Genomic DNA, 17065 nt, shown 5'->3' with positions numbered 1-17065 from the left:
GCACGTTTCTACTGAGCTGTTTTTCAGTCCTGGGTGTAGCAGATCTTTCTTGTCAGACTTTCTTTGAACCTCCAGCACCCAATTAATGACATGGAGACTTCTTATTACTTATGAAGCTTGGCCTTAGCTTAGACTTGTTCCCAAACAGCTCTTTTAATTTAAATTAACTCGTTTCACTTCTCCTCCATTCTGTACGACCAACCCCTTTCTGTGTGGCTGATGAAATCTTCATGCCTAGATTCATCCCCTGAGTTCCTCTCTCTACTGGAAGTCCTGCCTAGCTTCTCCTGCCTATCTATTGGTCATTCAGGTTTTTATTAAACCAGTTAGGTGCCTTAGGCATGTGAGGCAAAATATAGGCACATCTTCACAAAGTGGAAACAAATATCTGGCAGCATCTCCCTGGGACTTCTTTTTCTTTTTAAATGTTTTGATTATCACTGAATTAGCATGGCCTAAGAGGCGTTTTTAGTTAGGGTCTAAGAAAACCATCATGTTCAACAATGAAGTTTGGCAAGCAGCTAATGGCTGAAGGGTGTGGTGGCCTGCAGAGAATAAGTGAGAAAGCCTGCCCAGTCTGTCACGGAAACATACCTCAACTGGGTAAGCATGCTTAGGTTCTAGAAAAAGACATAGAAAGAAATGCTTTATAGAACTCGAAACATGCTCAACACTGACAATCTGGAAGTTAGTATGTCAGGGTGGGGCTTTTGAGAAGGGTTAGTATGTTATCTTATTAAGGAAATAATTATTCCCCCCACCTCTTTACATGTTTTCAGGTGTATCATCTTTTCTGGGGCTTGGGGAGTAGATTCCTGAATGATGATTGATAGGGCCAGCTGAGATTAGCTTCTCATGGAAGGAACAACAGAATGCAATGGTCTAATCATTAGGGCAGATCAGAACATCATATCTCCCAGGGCCAGAGGTGGAATTTTTTTTTTTTTTTGGCCAAGATACCTAAAGAAGGAAAGTTGTGATTACCAGGTAAATGGGAGGTGGGTCCAAAGTCAACCATGAGGGAGGGGGCTGCCCTCAAGCTTCCAAAACTGCTAATTCCCGTTTAACCGTCCAACAGTAGAGTTTGGACTTCAAGTGCTTTGGGACAGCAGTGATGGTTCTGACCAGTTAGAAGCCATGACTTAGTATATATTTTGAAAGGAGTGTTCACCGTGCTCCTTACAGAACTAGGAATATTGAGACTGGAGTGACTGCGGGGAGAATGGTTAAAGGCTGTCTCAGTGACATAGAACAAGACTGTACTGTGGGGTGGAAGAAATGAAGAGAATAAAGAAATGTTTTGTGATGAATTGACTGGTTCTTACAATGAATCAGACTTAAGATTTGGAGGTGGGCTGGGCGTTGGTGGCGCACGCCTTTAATCCCAGCACTTGGGAGGCAGAGGCAGGTGGATCTCTGTGAGTTCGAGGCCAGCCTGGTCTACAAAGTGAATTCCAGGACAGTCTCCAAAGCCACAGAGAAACCCTGTCTCGAAAAACCAAAAAAAAAAAAAAAAAAAAAAAAAAGATTTGGAGGTGGATGACTTTTCTAGTTTGAATTTCAAGTGTTGGGATTACAGGCCTTAGTATTTTGAATTACTGTTTCTCTTCCTTTGCAGGTTTTATCTGAGAGAACTAATATTGAACTTTGGGTTTGTGCCAACATCATACGCCTTTTTAATGATGACAACACAATTCCCTTCATCATACGCTATCGAAAAGAGCTCATTAACAACCTCGATGCTGATTCCCTGAGAGAAGTTCGCCAAACCCTAGACGAGCTACGGTAAGAAACCTGAGGGAGGGGTGGATCAGGTGGGAGACAGAGGCTCTGAGCGCATGAGGGGAAAGGAGAAGAAGGAATTACTGTTTGGAGAATCCCAGTGCTTTGTTTTTATTAATTGTCATCTAAGTGCAGTCCTCTTTTGCCAGAGTAAGTCAGCTCTGTTTTCTTAGTTAGATCATGGAATCCCGATGCTGCATGTTTAGCTTAGGTGTGGATATATGGGACTTGATCAGCATCTTTTTTCATTGATGTGATTGGCTATAATGGCAGAATCAGGACTGCTGATAGGAAACTGAAAATGTTATTCTAAGTCTTCAACAGCTTGTATAACACTGTCCTTTTGCCACTCCACAGTCCCCAAATGGAGAGTTTTTGCCAGTATAGATAGTCTTTAACCTACAATAGGGTAATTTAATTTCTCAACCTCGTGATAGTCAAAACTATAAGCATTCAATAGAAATTCTACTTTGAATATTTTGAATTTATTTCTTTATTTTTATCCTGGGCTGGCACTGTAGGGAAATCAAGGCAGCAGGAACTTGAAGTCAAGAGCCTTGGGTTAGTGTATATGTTGATTCTGAGCTCCTTTATGCTCCCAGTACCACTGCTGGGCAGATTCTGTAAATAAGAACAGTCAGTATGACATTATACAGCAGAATTGCACATTCACAATGAAAAATATTATTGAAAATTAGAGGAACTGCTGGGCCTACCCTTCCCCTTGCCCCATCTGTGTATTGATTCATCTGCACTGATTTCTAGAATCAGCTCTTCTCCATGGAATCCTGGCTCTGTGTAATACCTGGGGGAATGGTATTTAGGAATCACTTATGTGTTGAGATGTACCCGTCCTGAGCAGCATCGCTCCAGTAGCAGTGAGCACATCTAATAGTCCAAATAGTCAGCTGTCCAAGTGACATTCTTACAATTTCAGCACTCAGGAGGGAAAGTAAAAGATGAGCTGGGATATCTTGTGGTAGAGAGTAAAGAAGTACCCAGAGAGTAAGAGGGACAAGTCAAAAACCTAGAGCAGTTAGCTTGAAAGAGTTACTTCTGGCCAAGCCAGTAATAATCTGAGCTGGGTATGTCACAATGGCGAATTATAACCACTAAATAAAAAATAAGAAACCAAAGTCTATAGTGACATGAATAAATCAATGAATACATCCGAAGTTTAGTGAGGAATAAGATGGTCTCAGAGTGTCCCTACATAAAACATGTGTTGGTTACAAAGGGAAAAAGAGGATGCTTATGTCAGAAACTACACGTCATCTTCTCATTAGTAATAGGCTACACTGAAATCTTTTGTCTCTCAATGAGATGTAGTGGAAAGGGCAGCCTCACTTGTATGATATTCCTGTCAGGAGGCCTCAGAGTTTAACCTTAAGGTAACACCACAGGAGCCCAGACTTGAAGAAACTACAGGGTAACTGATAGGAAGCATTTCTGAGTGTGAGACTTTGAGAAGCCTGGAGAGCCCGGAACATTCAGGTCTGCTAGGGAGAGCATAGTGATAGATCAGAGGTAACTACCCAATACTGATCATTTTATTGTGATTTATACATTGTTCTTTCTCGGAAATGCGTACTAAAGTACTTGGGCAAAGTTACTATTAACTGAGTCAAAGAAAAAGCAGTTTTGTGATACCTTTTTTTTTTTTTTTTTACTTTCCCTGTACCTTTTCTGTACTGTGAGATGATAGCCTTGAGAAAAAAAGTTGGACATATAGGTTGTATTTATTATGTAAGTTTTTAATTTCAGGGCAGTTGCAAAGAAGGTTCATAGTACAATCCAGAAAATTAAGAAGGAGGGGAAGATGTCTGAGTGCTTGCTGAAAGCCTTGCTGAACTGTAAAACATTTGAAGAACTAGAACATGTGGTAAGGAACTTTATCTTTTAATGTAATACCTGAATGTTTATGATTTGGCATCTTTTTATCACTAAAGAAGACCATGCCATAAAAAACTAAAGCCATCGACCTCTGTTATTTAATTCATCAGGGTTTATCCTTTCGTCAATACATATTTGCTGAATGCCTTTTCGTGTGTGTCAGGAACTTGGGTTTACATGTAGGGTAGTAAATAGTTCTTGACCTCAAGGAGTCTCTAGTCACTTAAGGAAGCAGAGTAGGTTGTACAAGAGTGGAATGCAAAGGCGATGGCGCAGCCAGAGACCAAGACTTGAATTTTTCAGCCTGTAGTTGGCTCAGTTGGTACCTTGGTTAGTTGTTGGCTTCACGTCTGTGTGCTTAGTCAAGCACGGGTGGAGAGTATCTGAAGGACATGGTCTTAGTAAGCAGGCACATGCCTTTTAATGTGGTCTAGCAAGTGCGCACATAGCACTTACATTGCCTTACTCGTGAGTAGTCTGGAGATGACTTACATTTACAGGCAGCAGTACATAGGCTGTATGGAAGCACTACTACGTTTTCTATAGGGGATTTGCTATTCACAGTACATAGGCTGCATGGAAGCACTACTATGTTTTCTATAGGGGATTTGCTATTCACAGTACGAGGCTGGTGCTCCGTGGATTCTGTGGTAGGGTTTTGTGAGAAGCCATGAGCCTGGAAGAATTCACTTTAGGAAGGGTTTTTGGCTGAGCACGTCAGGGTTCACCACTAGGAAACAGTCATTTGAAGTTTAGGTGAGGAGGCAGAATCTAGAGGACAGGCAGAAAAGAATGATCGGGAAACTATAGGGGAAATTCAAAAGGCCTCAGGTCTGCTAGGGAGAGCCTAGTAATAGATCAGGAGGTGATGGTATGTGGACCAGGAGGAAGAAGGCTTGGGAGTCAGGTGAGAGTAAGGAAACTCAAGATCCAGATGATGGAGGTTTTAATGAGTAAATCCAAACAAAGAACTAATTAAACACATAGAAAGATAATGATATGACACTCTCACCCCCATAGTCTTAGCTAGTTAATATGAATTCATCTCTGAGAGGAGAGGGCAGAGCAGAGAGAAGGATGTCTGTGGCATTCTCTGCATGTCCTCTAGCCCTGTAGCCTCGTTGTAATTTTGGCTTTGAAAACAGACTCCTATGATATGTTCTCTGCCTTTTTCCCTAGTCTGCTCCGTATAAAACGGGGAGCAAAGGCACCAAAGCCCAGAGAGCGAAGCAGTTGGGCCTAGAAGGAGCAGCACGGACACTGCTGGAAAGCCCAGGGCAGCTCAACCTGTTGTCTTACGTCAGGCCTGATGTTAAAGGTACTGGCTTCCTGCAAGATGTCAGCCCTGCTGCTGCTTAGCTTTTGAACGCAAATATTTGCATTACACATGTTTTCACTAATGACTGTATGACTGTCGCAGGTGAGTCTAACAGGTCCTGCCTGGCTGACCTTTTGCCTCTGATGACCTCCCCACTCTAGTCATGCCTCTGCCACTTTTCTTCTTCAGTTACAAGTATATCCTCAAGACACGTGTCCCCTTGGTCCTTCTTAATGCCATCTTTGGGAAATAGGTCTCGGTTTTAGCATTAATATTTTAAGATAACTGATAATTTTACTTTTAAATGAAATCCCTCCATATCCCAAGATTATTAAGATTCTTCTATTATCTTCCAAAGATTTTGTTTTATTTCTGTTTTTTTTTTAAACATGTAACTTAGATCTCCTCTTCACAAAAGAATTTTAACACTTCTGAAACATACAAAGTACAAATTGGAGCCTGCTCTTATGTTTCTGTTTCTAAATAATGAGACTTTTTTCTAAAATTGGCTTCCAAATGTATTCTGGCCTTTGGGTATGAGAGAGAATGCCACAGGGCACAACAGAAAGATTTGAAAGATTGTTGTTCATTGGAGCCCTACTATTCAGGCTGGATTTGAATTTGCAGTTTTTTTGCCTCATCTTAAAGCTGAAATCATAGATTTCTCAAAAAATAGATTCTTTCATGTTTAAGTAATTATTTGTATTGAGATATACAGTGCTTTGAGACATATGCAGAATTAAGTGGTTTTTGTAGTAGAGAAAACTGACCTGAAATAAAACTAATATGTGTGTTGTCTCACACAGCTACTTCTTCTTTTTGTGATAAGAGCACCTAAAATTTATTTTCTTAGCCAAACTACAGCATGCTATATATAATGAGTGAAATCCTCATTACGTACGTTAGATTTCCAGGCTTATTTAGCCAATACAACTCTAGCCTGTCTTTCTCCATCCTAGTTCTAGTTTCTGTTTGACTTTCTGTTGATTCTTTAAACTGGGAGATGTACATGTCAACAGGGGGCAGTCTGTGCTAACAAAATCCATAGCATTTACATGACTCTAGAGAAATACAGTGTATTAGCCATATTCCAGCAGATGCGAATTTATGATTTTAAAAATTGAGTCTATGTGTCTGTAAAGTACAAACTGTCTGTTCACAGAAACATACATTTCAATATGTTTGAGAAAGGACAGTAATGTAAAGGATTATTTAAAGTTAGAGATGGATTAAAATAAGCACGATCCAAATTTGTTTAATTTTATTTTTTGTTTATTTATTTATTTTTGGTTTTTCGAGACAGGGTTTCTCTGTATTGTTTTGGAGGCTGTCCTGGAACTAGCTCTTGTAGACCAGGCTGGCCTTGAACTTACAGAGATCCGCCTGCCGCTGCCTCCCGAGTGCTGGTATTAAAGGTGTGCGCCACCAACGCCAGGCCCAAATTTGTTTAATTTTTAATGCTTATTTATAGTTACATTTTAATGATTTATTTACATTTAGCTTTTTAATTTTTGATTTGCTGTACTTTGTTTTATTCAATTACCATCTTACAAAGTCTAATTCCATTTCCTTTCTGGGTAGGGTGCTGGTGTCTGGACCCAGGTCCCTGTGCGTGCCTTTCCTGCAGATCCGGGGCTGTCTTCTGTTGATAGCATTTCCTATTTAATGACAGCCGAGCTTGAGTAGCCCAGTGCTGAGATTCAGTGTGGTCGGTGGGGACAGTCTGTGTGCCTGGAGACATTTGCGGTCTGTGGTTCCTTGTGGCTGATTCTTTGCCTTCTGTTTCCTTTGGTACAGCAGTGTCCTTGGTTCCTACGTATACTGCATTCCTACCAAACAGACCTGTGATACCCATCTCTCTTTAAAAAATTCTTTTGTTCCTTGACAGGGTCATTCATATAGACAGTGATCATTTCCACCCTAACTCCCCCTCTCACTCCTCTGTGATCCCCTCAACATGTGCTCCTCCCATCTTCATCCCCCATGATACCTCCTTTTGGTTTGGTCCTTTGTTGCTGGTTTTTGTTTTTTGTGTTTTTGTTGCGTAATTCACTGTGTCCATTGCTGGTGCTTGCTGGAAAAGTGACTGGTCTTCTTGGCTTGACCTTGTGCAGATCTCCATAACTGCAGTGAGGTCATAAGTACCAAGGCCATGTCCTGTCCCAGACCTTTCATTTCACAGCACCCTTCCCTATCTGCCCCCTTTCCTGTTCTCTGACATTTGTGGGGTAGATACACAGGGTCCACTTAAGGGGAAGCACCCCACAGTCACTTACTCTCAACACTTTGATTAGTTAGGAGTCTCTGTGAGCTTCAGCCTACTGCACAGGTGCATCTCAGGATGAGCTAAGAGCAGCACTATTCTATGATGTAAACATAAATCCTGACCCATATCCCTTTTGATTGTCACATATGGTGGTATGTGGGATACATTATCATTGGCACCAGGTGGTGACACTTCTTATCTTATGGCTGACCCAGGGCCAGTATCATCACTGTGGATCTGACAGACACAGTAGGGCAGGACTTTCTCTTGGCTTTATTTTAACTTCAAATACAAAGAATTATAATTAGTTCCTACTTACTTACACCATATCAAAAGCAACTTCTGGTATAAAGAGTTTATGTTAGCTTACAGTTCCACAGAGATGAGAGTCCATTACGGCAAGAAAGTGTGGCACCGTGCAGAAGCCATGGCTGCAGGAGCAGTAAGCTGGGAGCTTACATCTTCAACCACAAGGGTGAAGCACAGAGCAAACCAAGTGTTGGGCGAGGCTTTAAACACGCAAGGCCTGTCCCAGTGAGCACTTCTTCCAGCAAGGCCACTGACTGGGGTTCTCTTTCAAACCACTACATGCTGCTTTTTAAATTTTGTTTGAAATTTTGTTTCTGCCTCCTTATTCCCCCTCACTCTTTATGCTCTACACATATAGATGATCACTCTCAATTTTAATAGTGTTTTTTCTAAAGCAGTATTTTAATAATTCCCATTATTCCTCAGAGAAATATTTTTAGAAACCAGATCTTTTGGTTTGGTTTTGTATCTCAGTAGAAGATATTCCTTATTTGTCACAGACTGAGAACTTGATCTGAATGAAAACCTGTACTGTACCACTGCTGGGCTTTGTGCTGGGGTCTGAGAATCTCTGTGCCGATGGGCCTGCTGGCTCTTCTGGTGCTCTGAGTACAGATAAAGTACGTAGAAACACCAGCTTTTCAGTCTCTTTTACAGTCACAGTTGTTATTCCAGATGTCTCAGCTTCTGTCACTGTATAGGTCTTAGGATTTGATTTTCTGGTTCACCGTTCCCTTTTTTGTCAATTTTACTGAAATACTCACCTTGGAGCAACCAGGAGTGGGACTTTTCCAACATGCAGGCGTCTTCTCCAGTCTTTGACGAGAGCAAGCAGGCATGCAATATGAAAAGGCTGTCCAAATGACTGGTAATGCCCACCTCCCTCTGAGAACCACTCCTCCAGAGAGGTAACTGGGGGGCTTTCCTTAGCAGTGATTTTAAAAGGCTTCTGTCAGAGCCATCTGCAATGCCCCCACGGTCTAAGAGTCTGCATCTTTGACCCAAGGACAGTCCTTAGACGAGCATTGCTTTGATTATAAAGACTCACTGAGTGGTAGGACTTCCTAATGGTGCTCTCCCATGTGCGCTTGCACTTTCTTTGCTGCTCTCAGTAGTGGTTGTCATTGTAGGCCTCTTTTCCTACCAAGTTATGCCCTGCTATTGCAGTTTCTCTGTGCAGTGACACTCTCAGGTGCTTGGGGCTCTGGGGCTTAGTGCTTAGTGAATAAATACCTTTCTTAGCTCAAGAGCCATTTGGGGAGAATAGTAGCACATGAATATATATTGTGTGCTATAGCTGTTCTATATCCTTGACATATACAGGTTTCCGTATTATAAAAGTAATTTGTCACTGAATTTTTCCTCATATAGAGATTCTTTTCATATGTAAATAGAATTCTTATTCATTTCAATTCATGTTTCTTTACAGTACTACTTCAGTAGTTGCCATAAATTATTATAACACAACTTCATGGCTATTTTTATCTTTATTAATTATGCCAGAATAAGTTTGTTCTCCTGTTCTCTTTGGTTTTTCTACCTTTTACTCATGAAAACTGTGTTTGCAGAAAACATACACATGACACTCAGTGTTTCTGTAATTTAAGTCTTGATATAAATCAACAATGTGAAATGCGACTAGAACAATAAAGACAAGAGAAATGAAGGAACACAATTCAAATTTCTGTCAGCATATGAGCTGATGCCGCACGGACCTTTCTGTGGAAAGTGCTTATAGCTATTTCACGACTGCCTGTAGGCGTTTCACTGTGAAGATGAACATCTACCATTGTCTTTGTGAGACTTGAGAAATTCAGATGGGTCACTTACAACCTGGAAATGCCTCTTGCTCAAATAGCAGTATTAATAACATTGCTTAAAAGGGCAAATTTTTATAACCTATAAAATTCCATATCTTGGGATATGATTGATAAATACATGTTTCTTGCAACATTTAATCTTTGTAACTACATGAGGGAAATAATGATTGCTCCATATTTACGGGGAACTGAGGCAGAGAAGGCAAATAATCTGTTCCAGGTCCCAGAATTGTTAATTGGTAGAGCCAAAAGTCAACCAGCTGAGTCCAAAGCTGTGTATTCATCAGTGTGTTAGGAAAGAGCCTACATATTGCTTCTGGTGATATGTTTTCTTTGGGTGTGGATGTAAGTCACTTCCATTATGCCTTTCTGTCCTGTTTGTTAATGTAAGATTTTATATTAACTGGAATTTAGTTTGATGTGTTTAATTACAGCCAATCTTATACTTTCTGTTTATGGTCTCCATCTTCCCTCCTAAAGGACTCTCCGAGCTCAAGGATATTGAAACAGGAGTACAGCACATTTTAGCAGACATGATTGCTAAAGACAAAGATACGCTCGACTTCATTCGGAACTTGTAAGTTAATTTTTTTTTTTTTTTGGTGGCTTTCTGTTTTGTGGGACTCATGCTATTAAAGTCCCATGGTTAGTGTTAACCCAGTGTTCATTTAAAACTGGTATTCAGGCTTTTTTTTTTTTAAACTAGAATTCTTTGTTCAAACAACAGAACCCTAATATGTAAAGTAGTTAAAGTTGTTTTAATTGGGCTATGGGAAGGCGCCCTGGAACCCTGCCTTCTTGTCTCTTTATTTTCAGATACTCCAGTGGAGGCTCTGATTAGAACCAGTGCTTGACATGGTGTGTGTTTGAGAGGGATTCATGTTCCTTTAGAGTAGGTACCATTGCTTTGTAAACATGTTAGTTATGCTGTGTGTGCTAGGCTTGTAATTTGTTTCTGGGATTTACCTGTTACATTGGTTCATCTTGTTATCATTGTGGTGAGATAGTTTTACTTTGACTCACGGCTTCAAAGAGCTCAGGCCGTCCTGGTAGAGAGGGTGTGGTGGAGCCGAGCTAGTCACATGATAACTGCCAGGAAACCTGGGCAAGGGAAAGTGGTGCTGTCTGACTTTCTTCTTTTTTCCCTTTTATTCAGCCATCTGTGTGGATCCATGCCCCATCATGGGGTGCTGCCCACATCTGACCCAGTGGTTTTCAACCTTCCCAAGGCTGTGACCCTTTAATACAGTTCCTCATGTTGTGGTGACCCCCAACCGTAAAATTATTTAATGCTACTTCATAACTGTAGTTTTGCTGCTGCTGTGAATCATGATGTAAATATGTCATACACAGACCCAAAGGGGTTGAGACCCACAGGTTGAGAACCACTGCTTAGCCCAGTGTACCAGTTTTACAAATTGTCCTGGTATTCCTTTTGCCCCTTCCTTTTCTCTTTAAGTTGATTATGACTGTCTGATTGATGAGAGAAGGGTGCCTGGATGATTGGTTTGATTCCTATCAGTGATTTCAGTCTTCTGTGTTCATAGATACAAATACATTTTGGATGTTGTGTTGATGCATAAATTGACCTTCAGGGTGTATGTTAGTATGATTGCTTATATGTTTGAGACAGGATTTCTCTGTGTAGCCCTAGCTGTCCTGGAACTTGCTATGTAGACTTAACTGACTTCTGATTCACAGAGTTCCCCTGTGTTGAGATTAAAGATGCCCAGCTGGCAGAGTCCTTTTGATGGGGTAGTAGTGCCAGTTTCTTATTTGGGCATCATTAACCACATTTCATTTGGTAATGGTTTAATTTTTTTTTCTTTCCTTCATTTCATATAAATTTGTAAAATGTACACATAAATAACTTTTTTAACATTTGTGTATCTGATCAGGTGCCAACATAGATACATTTGTATCCAGTCATCTCTTGCAAAAGTATCCTCAAAAAAAGTAAATGAAAAAGATGTTGGTAAGTTTCAACTTTACCAGAACTTTTCCTGCAACATAAGAAACATCCACCATCACCAGGTAATTAAGAACACCGTCTCTGATAGTAGCAATAATGATAATACTTTATTAAGAATTTAGATGTTTTATGTCAGCTATTTTATTACTAGTGTGTATAAAACTTGTAAATATTGTCACATTTTCCTGATTTCACAAATAGAGAACTGAAGACCCGGAGAAGTTAGTGACACTGAAAATTGTTTATAGAGTTGGCAGTGTGATAACCCACGTTTCTTGTTTCTGTCTGGTGAGGTCCATTAGACCCTGCTTTCGGTATGCTTAGGTGTGAGCACAGATCATTCCCAAAACAATTACAGTCCAATGCCCAATCTAGGATGCAGTGTATATGGTCTCATTTGGTTTTATAAGCCATAGTCACCATACCTCAGCCTTCTAATTTTATTTTTCAGCTTATCTACCTCAATATTTATATATTTTACTAAAAGTGGTCATTGGCTGTGCACTATGCAGAATGTAATTTAAATAGCATGGTGGCAGGAGAGGTGTTGCAAATGAAAATTACAATAGCACTGGTTTTTCTATTTACATAACTAGTTTCCATAGCCAGTGTTCTTTATTCCTTTTTTATGGCTTTGAGCTATTGTTTTGTGTGTGTGTGTGTGTGTGTGTGTGTGTTTTCCTGCCAGCCTTAACGACACTAATATTTCAAGTGGAGTCAGGCTCTTATAGATTTTATTTTGTGGGGAGTCATAATTCGTTTCTCTTTTTAAATGACCTGTAGTAAAATGTCCACAGTACAAAATGTGTTCTCTTCATGTGTATGGTATTTAGTGACTCACAGTGCTGTGAACCGGCTGTCCCAAAACCTGAGTGCTGCGTTATATTTGAGAAATCTGGTGCCAGTCTAATTCTCTGTGTCCTATGAATGCTAAAGATGTCCTGTTATTTCATTTGTTCTTTTTATTGGTTTTATGGCTCTTTTGAGAGGCAAGGTGGTGGTTTGAATTAGGAGGCTGCCAATATTCTCCCAAAGTGAAAGTTCTCGATAATCATTTTAAAATGTATTTTTCCCTATCTGCATTTCACAGCTGTGTAGAGGGGTCAATGAAACATGTTAGAATTCTTTACTTTTGTGTGATAATTATTTGATTATTACTATGTAACTTTCAAGAAAGATGTGTTATGCAAACGTGAAACTCAATTTTTTCCCATTGTAACATGACATGAAGAGTCTTCATATCCCACAAATACTTCTTGAATATTTATATTGTGATGGGTTTTGGAGTATAGAGACTTGAAATAGTTCACTATTATTTTAAATGCTTTTTAATTTTTATGTGTATAAATGTTTTACCTTCATGTATGTATGCACACCACATGACATGCCTGTTTGCCCACGGAGGCCAGAAGAGGACACTGAATTCCCTGGAAGTGGTGTTTACAGATGGTTGTAAGCCTCCATGTGGGTGCTGGGAACCAAACTCTGGCCCTCTGCAAGTGCTCTTAACCACTGAATCATCTCTCCAGCTCCTGTTCCTTTTTGTCTAACGTTGCTTATTTTACTTCTTTGTGCACTGGATCTGCTATAGGTGATGAAACACATAATTTGTAAAGTTTATACCTGAGTTTGTGGATGAATTTAAATTTATGATTGATACAGTCTCCTGGATTTGACAGTACTCAAGCCTGAGAAAGCAGAGTAGTTTTAGAATGTTAGTTTGGAGAACAATCTGGTGTTTTCAGAACTTTTTAGGGTCTTGTGTGCATAAGGGGAGCTGCTGGTTACGGTTTCTAGTCTCTGAGGTGGTGAACCATACTTTTTAAATTCCATGTAATTATGTCTGCATATAATCCCCCGGAAGACAGATGGACAGATGCCCAAAGACCTTGAGAAAACAGCACTGTTGTAGCTGCTGTTGTCCACGTTAATCGTTCACCTGCATTTGCTTCCTTCCTTCTGCAAATTAGTCCTTAGCTTTTGGATTTATACCTCTGCCTCTGCATCCTTCCGGGAGACCTTGCATTCTTGCTTTTTTCTGTCACTACTCTCACTGTTGACCCACTTCCTCTGCTGACTTTGGTCTCTATTCCTTACCGTTATTTTCTGTAGTCATTCTGCCTTATCCCACTACAGAGTTGTAGCTTCCGTTTCTGCCTCGATTTCTGATTTCTGTGTTTAAGAAAATGTGCTCAACTCTCTCAGTTTGTTGAGTCTTCTCATCAGGAAGGGGTTCTGGATTTTATCAAATGTTTCTGATTCTATTGAGATGATCATGAGCTGTTTTTAGTCAGTTGACATAATTTAATGTATCAGTTGATTTTAGGGCATGTGCCTGAGTGTGTTTGTGCACGTGCACCACACATGCTTGCTTGATGCATGCAGTAGGATCCCTTGGAGCTGGAGTTAGAAGCAGTTGTGAGCTGGCTGATGTGGGGGTTGGGAACCCAACTCTAGTCGCCCGGACAGCAGCACTGAGCATCTCTGCAGCCTCTCATCTTAGTTTTTGCAATAAGGTCTCTCACTGAACATGGAGCGCATCGGTTTGGCTAGGCTGAATGGTCAATAAGCTCCAGGATCATGCTTGTTTCTGCCACCCTGGTGCTGTCATTACAGGCACAAGTCTCTGTCCTCTGCCTTTATGTGGGCTTGGGAGATCTTAACTTACGTTCTCATGCTTGTGTGGCAAACACTTTTCCAGCTGACTCATTTCCCAGCCCTTGTTATGATTTTCTTTATTTGAGAGATGTGTTGCTTGAAGGAAGTACAAATTGTTTCTAATACATTCTTTTGTAAATAAAAAAATAAAAGCAATACTGTTCTTGGCTAGATGGGCGGTTGATTTGTTTTATAAATATAGACTGGCAAAGTTTACCATCGTTTCATTGATCATCGGTCTTTGCCATATGTTTGTGTTAGATTCTAGCCATTAACCGTGGAGAGAACCTGAAGATACTGACAGTCAAGGTCAACATTTCTGATGGAGTGAAGAATGAATTCTGTAGGTGGTGCATACAAAACAGGTCTGTTTTCCCATCAATTTTGCTTTCCAAAATACTATACTGATATTATTGTATATTGATATGAAAAGATATATACTATGTTAAAAACAAGTGACAACAATGTATATTATCTCCATTTTGCATTAAAAAATAAGTATGGGGCAGAGAAATTGCTCAGTGGGTAATAGTATTTGCTGCCTGAGTTTGGTCCCTAGTAGGAGATTACCAACTCTTAGAAGCTGTCCTCTATGTGTGTCTAATAAGTTAATGTTTAAAGAAATAAGTATGTTGGAGACATATACCTAAATAGGAAATAATCCATGAAAGGGACTAAGACTTATTAATGATGATTGTCTCTGAGGAGAGGACTTTTAATTCAGTATGGTCATGCGCTTTATAAAATGATCATTGACAAAACATGGGTATGATTTTAGTTCTGTAATTATTATGGAGTCAAAAAATCCCTGTTGCTTACTGAACTCAAAACTCAAGAAGCTCCAAGAATAAAAGTAGCTGCAAGAAAATAAAAAAGAATGCCCATGTAAATTCACAGTGAATGATGCCATAGAAGCTTGTGTAGGCCTCAATGGTCTTCTCAGAAAGTCTAAAAGTGTGAGCCCCAGCACCAACAGGTAGCACTCCCTCAAAGAGAGCCCCAGGCTCCTGGGAAGGCTTTTAGGGAGACCCTGTTATTGTGGACTAGCAGATGGCAGCTTCTTATGACTTACAGCCCTGAAGATCCTCCACTGACAAGATGTGGAGGTAGAAGCAGCAATACTGATGGTTCTGACACAGTGTAACCCGCAGCTAATATGTGAGTTGTTAGCAACAGCAACAAAATACTTAGTAGGGAAAATAAACCTTTCAAGTAGAAAAAATGTGTAGAATGAGAGCATAAAGGAAACATTTTCATGTAGCTTTGTTATATTTCAAACTGTTTTATTGAAGTAAAAAAAAAGCGCAGTATTCAAAGTGTGGAATCATGTCTGTAGCCTATACCATCACTTGGTGCCTGCTGGCTCACCCACAAACACTTAGAGACCTGCCAGTGCCATGTGAGTGCGTGACCTCCACAAGCACCCTGTAAGGTATATCTCTAAACCATACTTTTACTGTGCCTGTTCTGTGTTTGTGTGTTTACATCTATAAATCCCATTTTGTTATACTTGATATAGTATATAATGTAATGACAAACCCTCAGATTCACAGTCTGCATGCAATAGTCTGTCCTTGTAGGCTCATATAGGCGCACTCTGTGAGGTTTGCACAATGACATCATTACTTAATATAGTCTTCAGAATCCATATTTATTATTAGGTGATATATAAAGTACCTTGCTATGCCACTTGAATGTTCTTCCTTGTGGAAAAAAAAAAACCAAAATAACAAAAATGTTACCTATATATCATGTCTGATATGTTTATCTGCTAAAAATTGAAACACTTAAAACACTAAAAATTGAAACACTAATGCAATTTATATCATATTGTAGTACAATTGAACAAATTATGTGATTTATCTAAAATACTTTGTACATTAAGGCTATTGAAATAATGATTAAACTTATTGGGTGTGTTTAAAAAAGTCTTAATTTTTAAAATTAAACTTTTCATCTGTTAATAGAACCTTTGAAGATGCCAGCTATTTTTGTATAGTTTTTTGTCTTTTAGTTTAAATTTTGCTTCATGTGTTTGAGCCTCACAACAGCCCATTTGATTGCTATAGCAGATCTTTATAGCTACCATTTTGTTGAGAAAGCCAATGCCAACACATAAAGTTACTCACATTGCTGAATTTTGTATATGCTGATTACTAACCCTCTTGGGAGAGCTTGCAGGGAATCTAACTGAAAATTTAGACCAGATGTCCCCTAGGAATTAGCAGTCTCCTTCAGCTCAGTGGAAGCCAGTTTGCTTAAAACCAGTTTCATCAAGGATCGACTTGCTGAATTTTCAAATAATGCTATGAAGGCAGCCATCAAGTAAAGCAGGAGTCTGTGTTGGTAGATAAGATGCTTAAGCAGTGATGCTGTAGCCAGGCAATAGTATTTTGTAAAAAAAAAAAAAAAAAAAAAAAAAAGCATGGAGATGGAACTAAAGTTGAGATGGAAATATGCAAGGTGAAAAAGACAGTTTGTTAGCTCTCAGGAGAATGAGGCCAAATGATTGTGAGTTTGTGGCCAGCCTGGACTGTAGAATGAGGCCTTATTTCAAAAGGCAAAATCAAACCAAACCAAATAACACCCCCAGACCAAACCCCAAACAATCCAAACATGGTTTGTGGTAAGCATTTATGATAGGACCTCAGTGGTGATGAGTCATCTGCTTATGTGCATAGAAGAAAATATCTGAGAAGGTAATAAATGGTTTACTCCTTAGCTCTAGTGTGAAAGTTTTAGTGCTCTGTCTTTTGCTTTTCTGTAGAATTATCCTTTTCTTTTTTAAATAATATGTTTTATTTATTTGTTGATAATTTCACATGTTTATACAATGTATTTTGATCATATTAACCCATCATTGTCTTCCTTCAGTTCCCTCTAATGTCTTCTATTCTGTCTCCCTCTCAACTTCATGGCCTCTTTTGTTGTTATTGTTGTTATTAGTAACCCTCTGAGCCAAATTCCTGCCTTGCATCTGAACGTGGATGTGGGACCATCCATTGGCATATGGACAATTTACCAGTGACATCCTCAAAGGAAAGCGA

At 39.6% G+C, this 17065-nt stretch overlaps 1 protein-coding gene across 2 annotated transcripts in view; it reads left to right on the top strand.

Annotated features, from left to right (window-relative positions):
- The window catches only part of Srbd1 (S1 RNA binding domain 1), a 163317-nt gene that overhangs the window by 14649 nt on the left and 131603 nt on the right, over positions 1–17065 (top strand). For both annotated transcript variants that reach the window (XM_040737708.1, XM_040737709.1), the window contains exons 5-10: positions 1619–1785; positions 3547–3664; positions 4855–4993; positions 9869–9965; positions 11287–11422; positions 14280–14383. In XM_040737708.1, the coding sequence (XP_040593642.1) occupies positions 1619–1785; positions 3547–3664; positions 4855–4993; positions 9869–9965; positions 11287–11422; positions 14280–14383 (761 nt within the window). The remainder of the gene's footprint in view (positions 1–1618; positions 1786–3546; positions 3665–4854; positions 4994–9868; positions 9966–11286; positions 11423–14279; positions 14384–17065) is intronic.

The sequence above is a fragment of the Mesocricetus auratus genome, unplaced genomic scaffold, assembly GCF_017639785.1.
Source record: "Mesocricetus auratus isolate SY011 unplaced genomic scaffold, BCM_Maur_2.0 Super-Scaffold_100676, whole genome shotgun sequence".
In the NCBI taxonomy this organism is placed as follows: Eukaryota; Metazoa; Chordata; class Mammalia; order Rodentia; family Cricetidae; genus Mesocricetus; species Mesocricetus auratus.
This window is presented reverse-complemented; position numbering and strand designations above follow the sequence as displayed.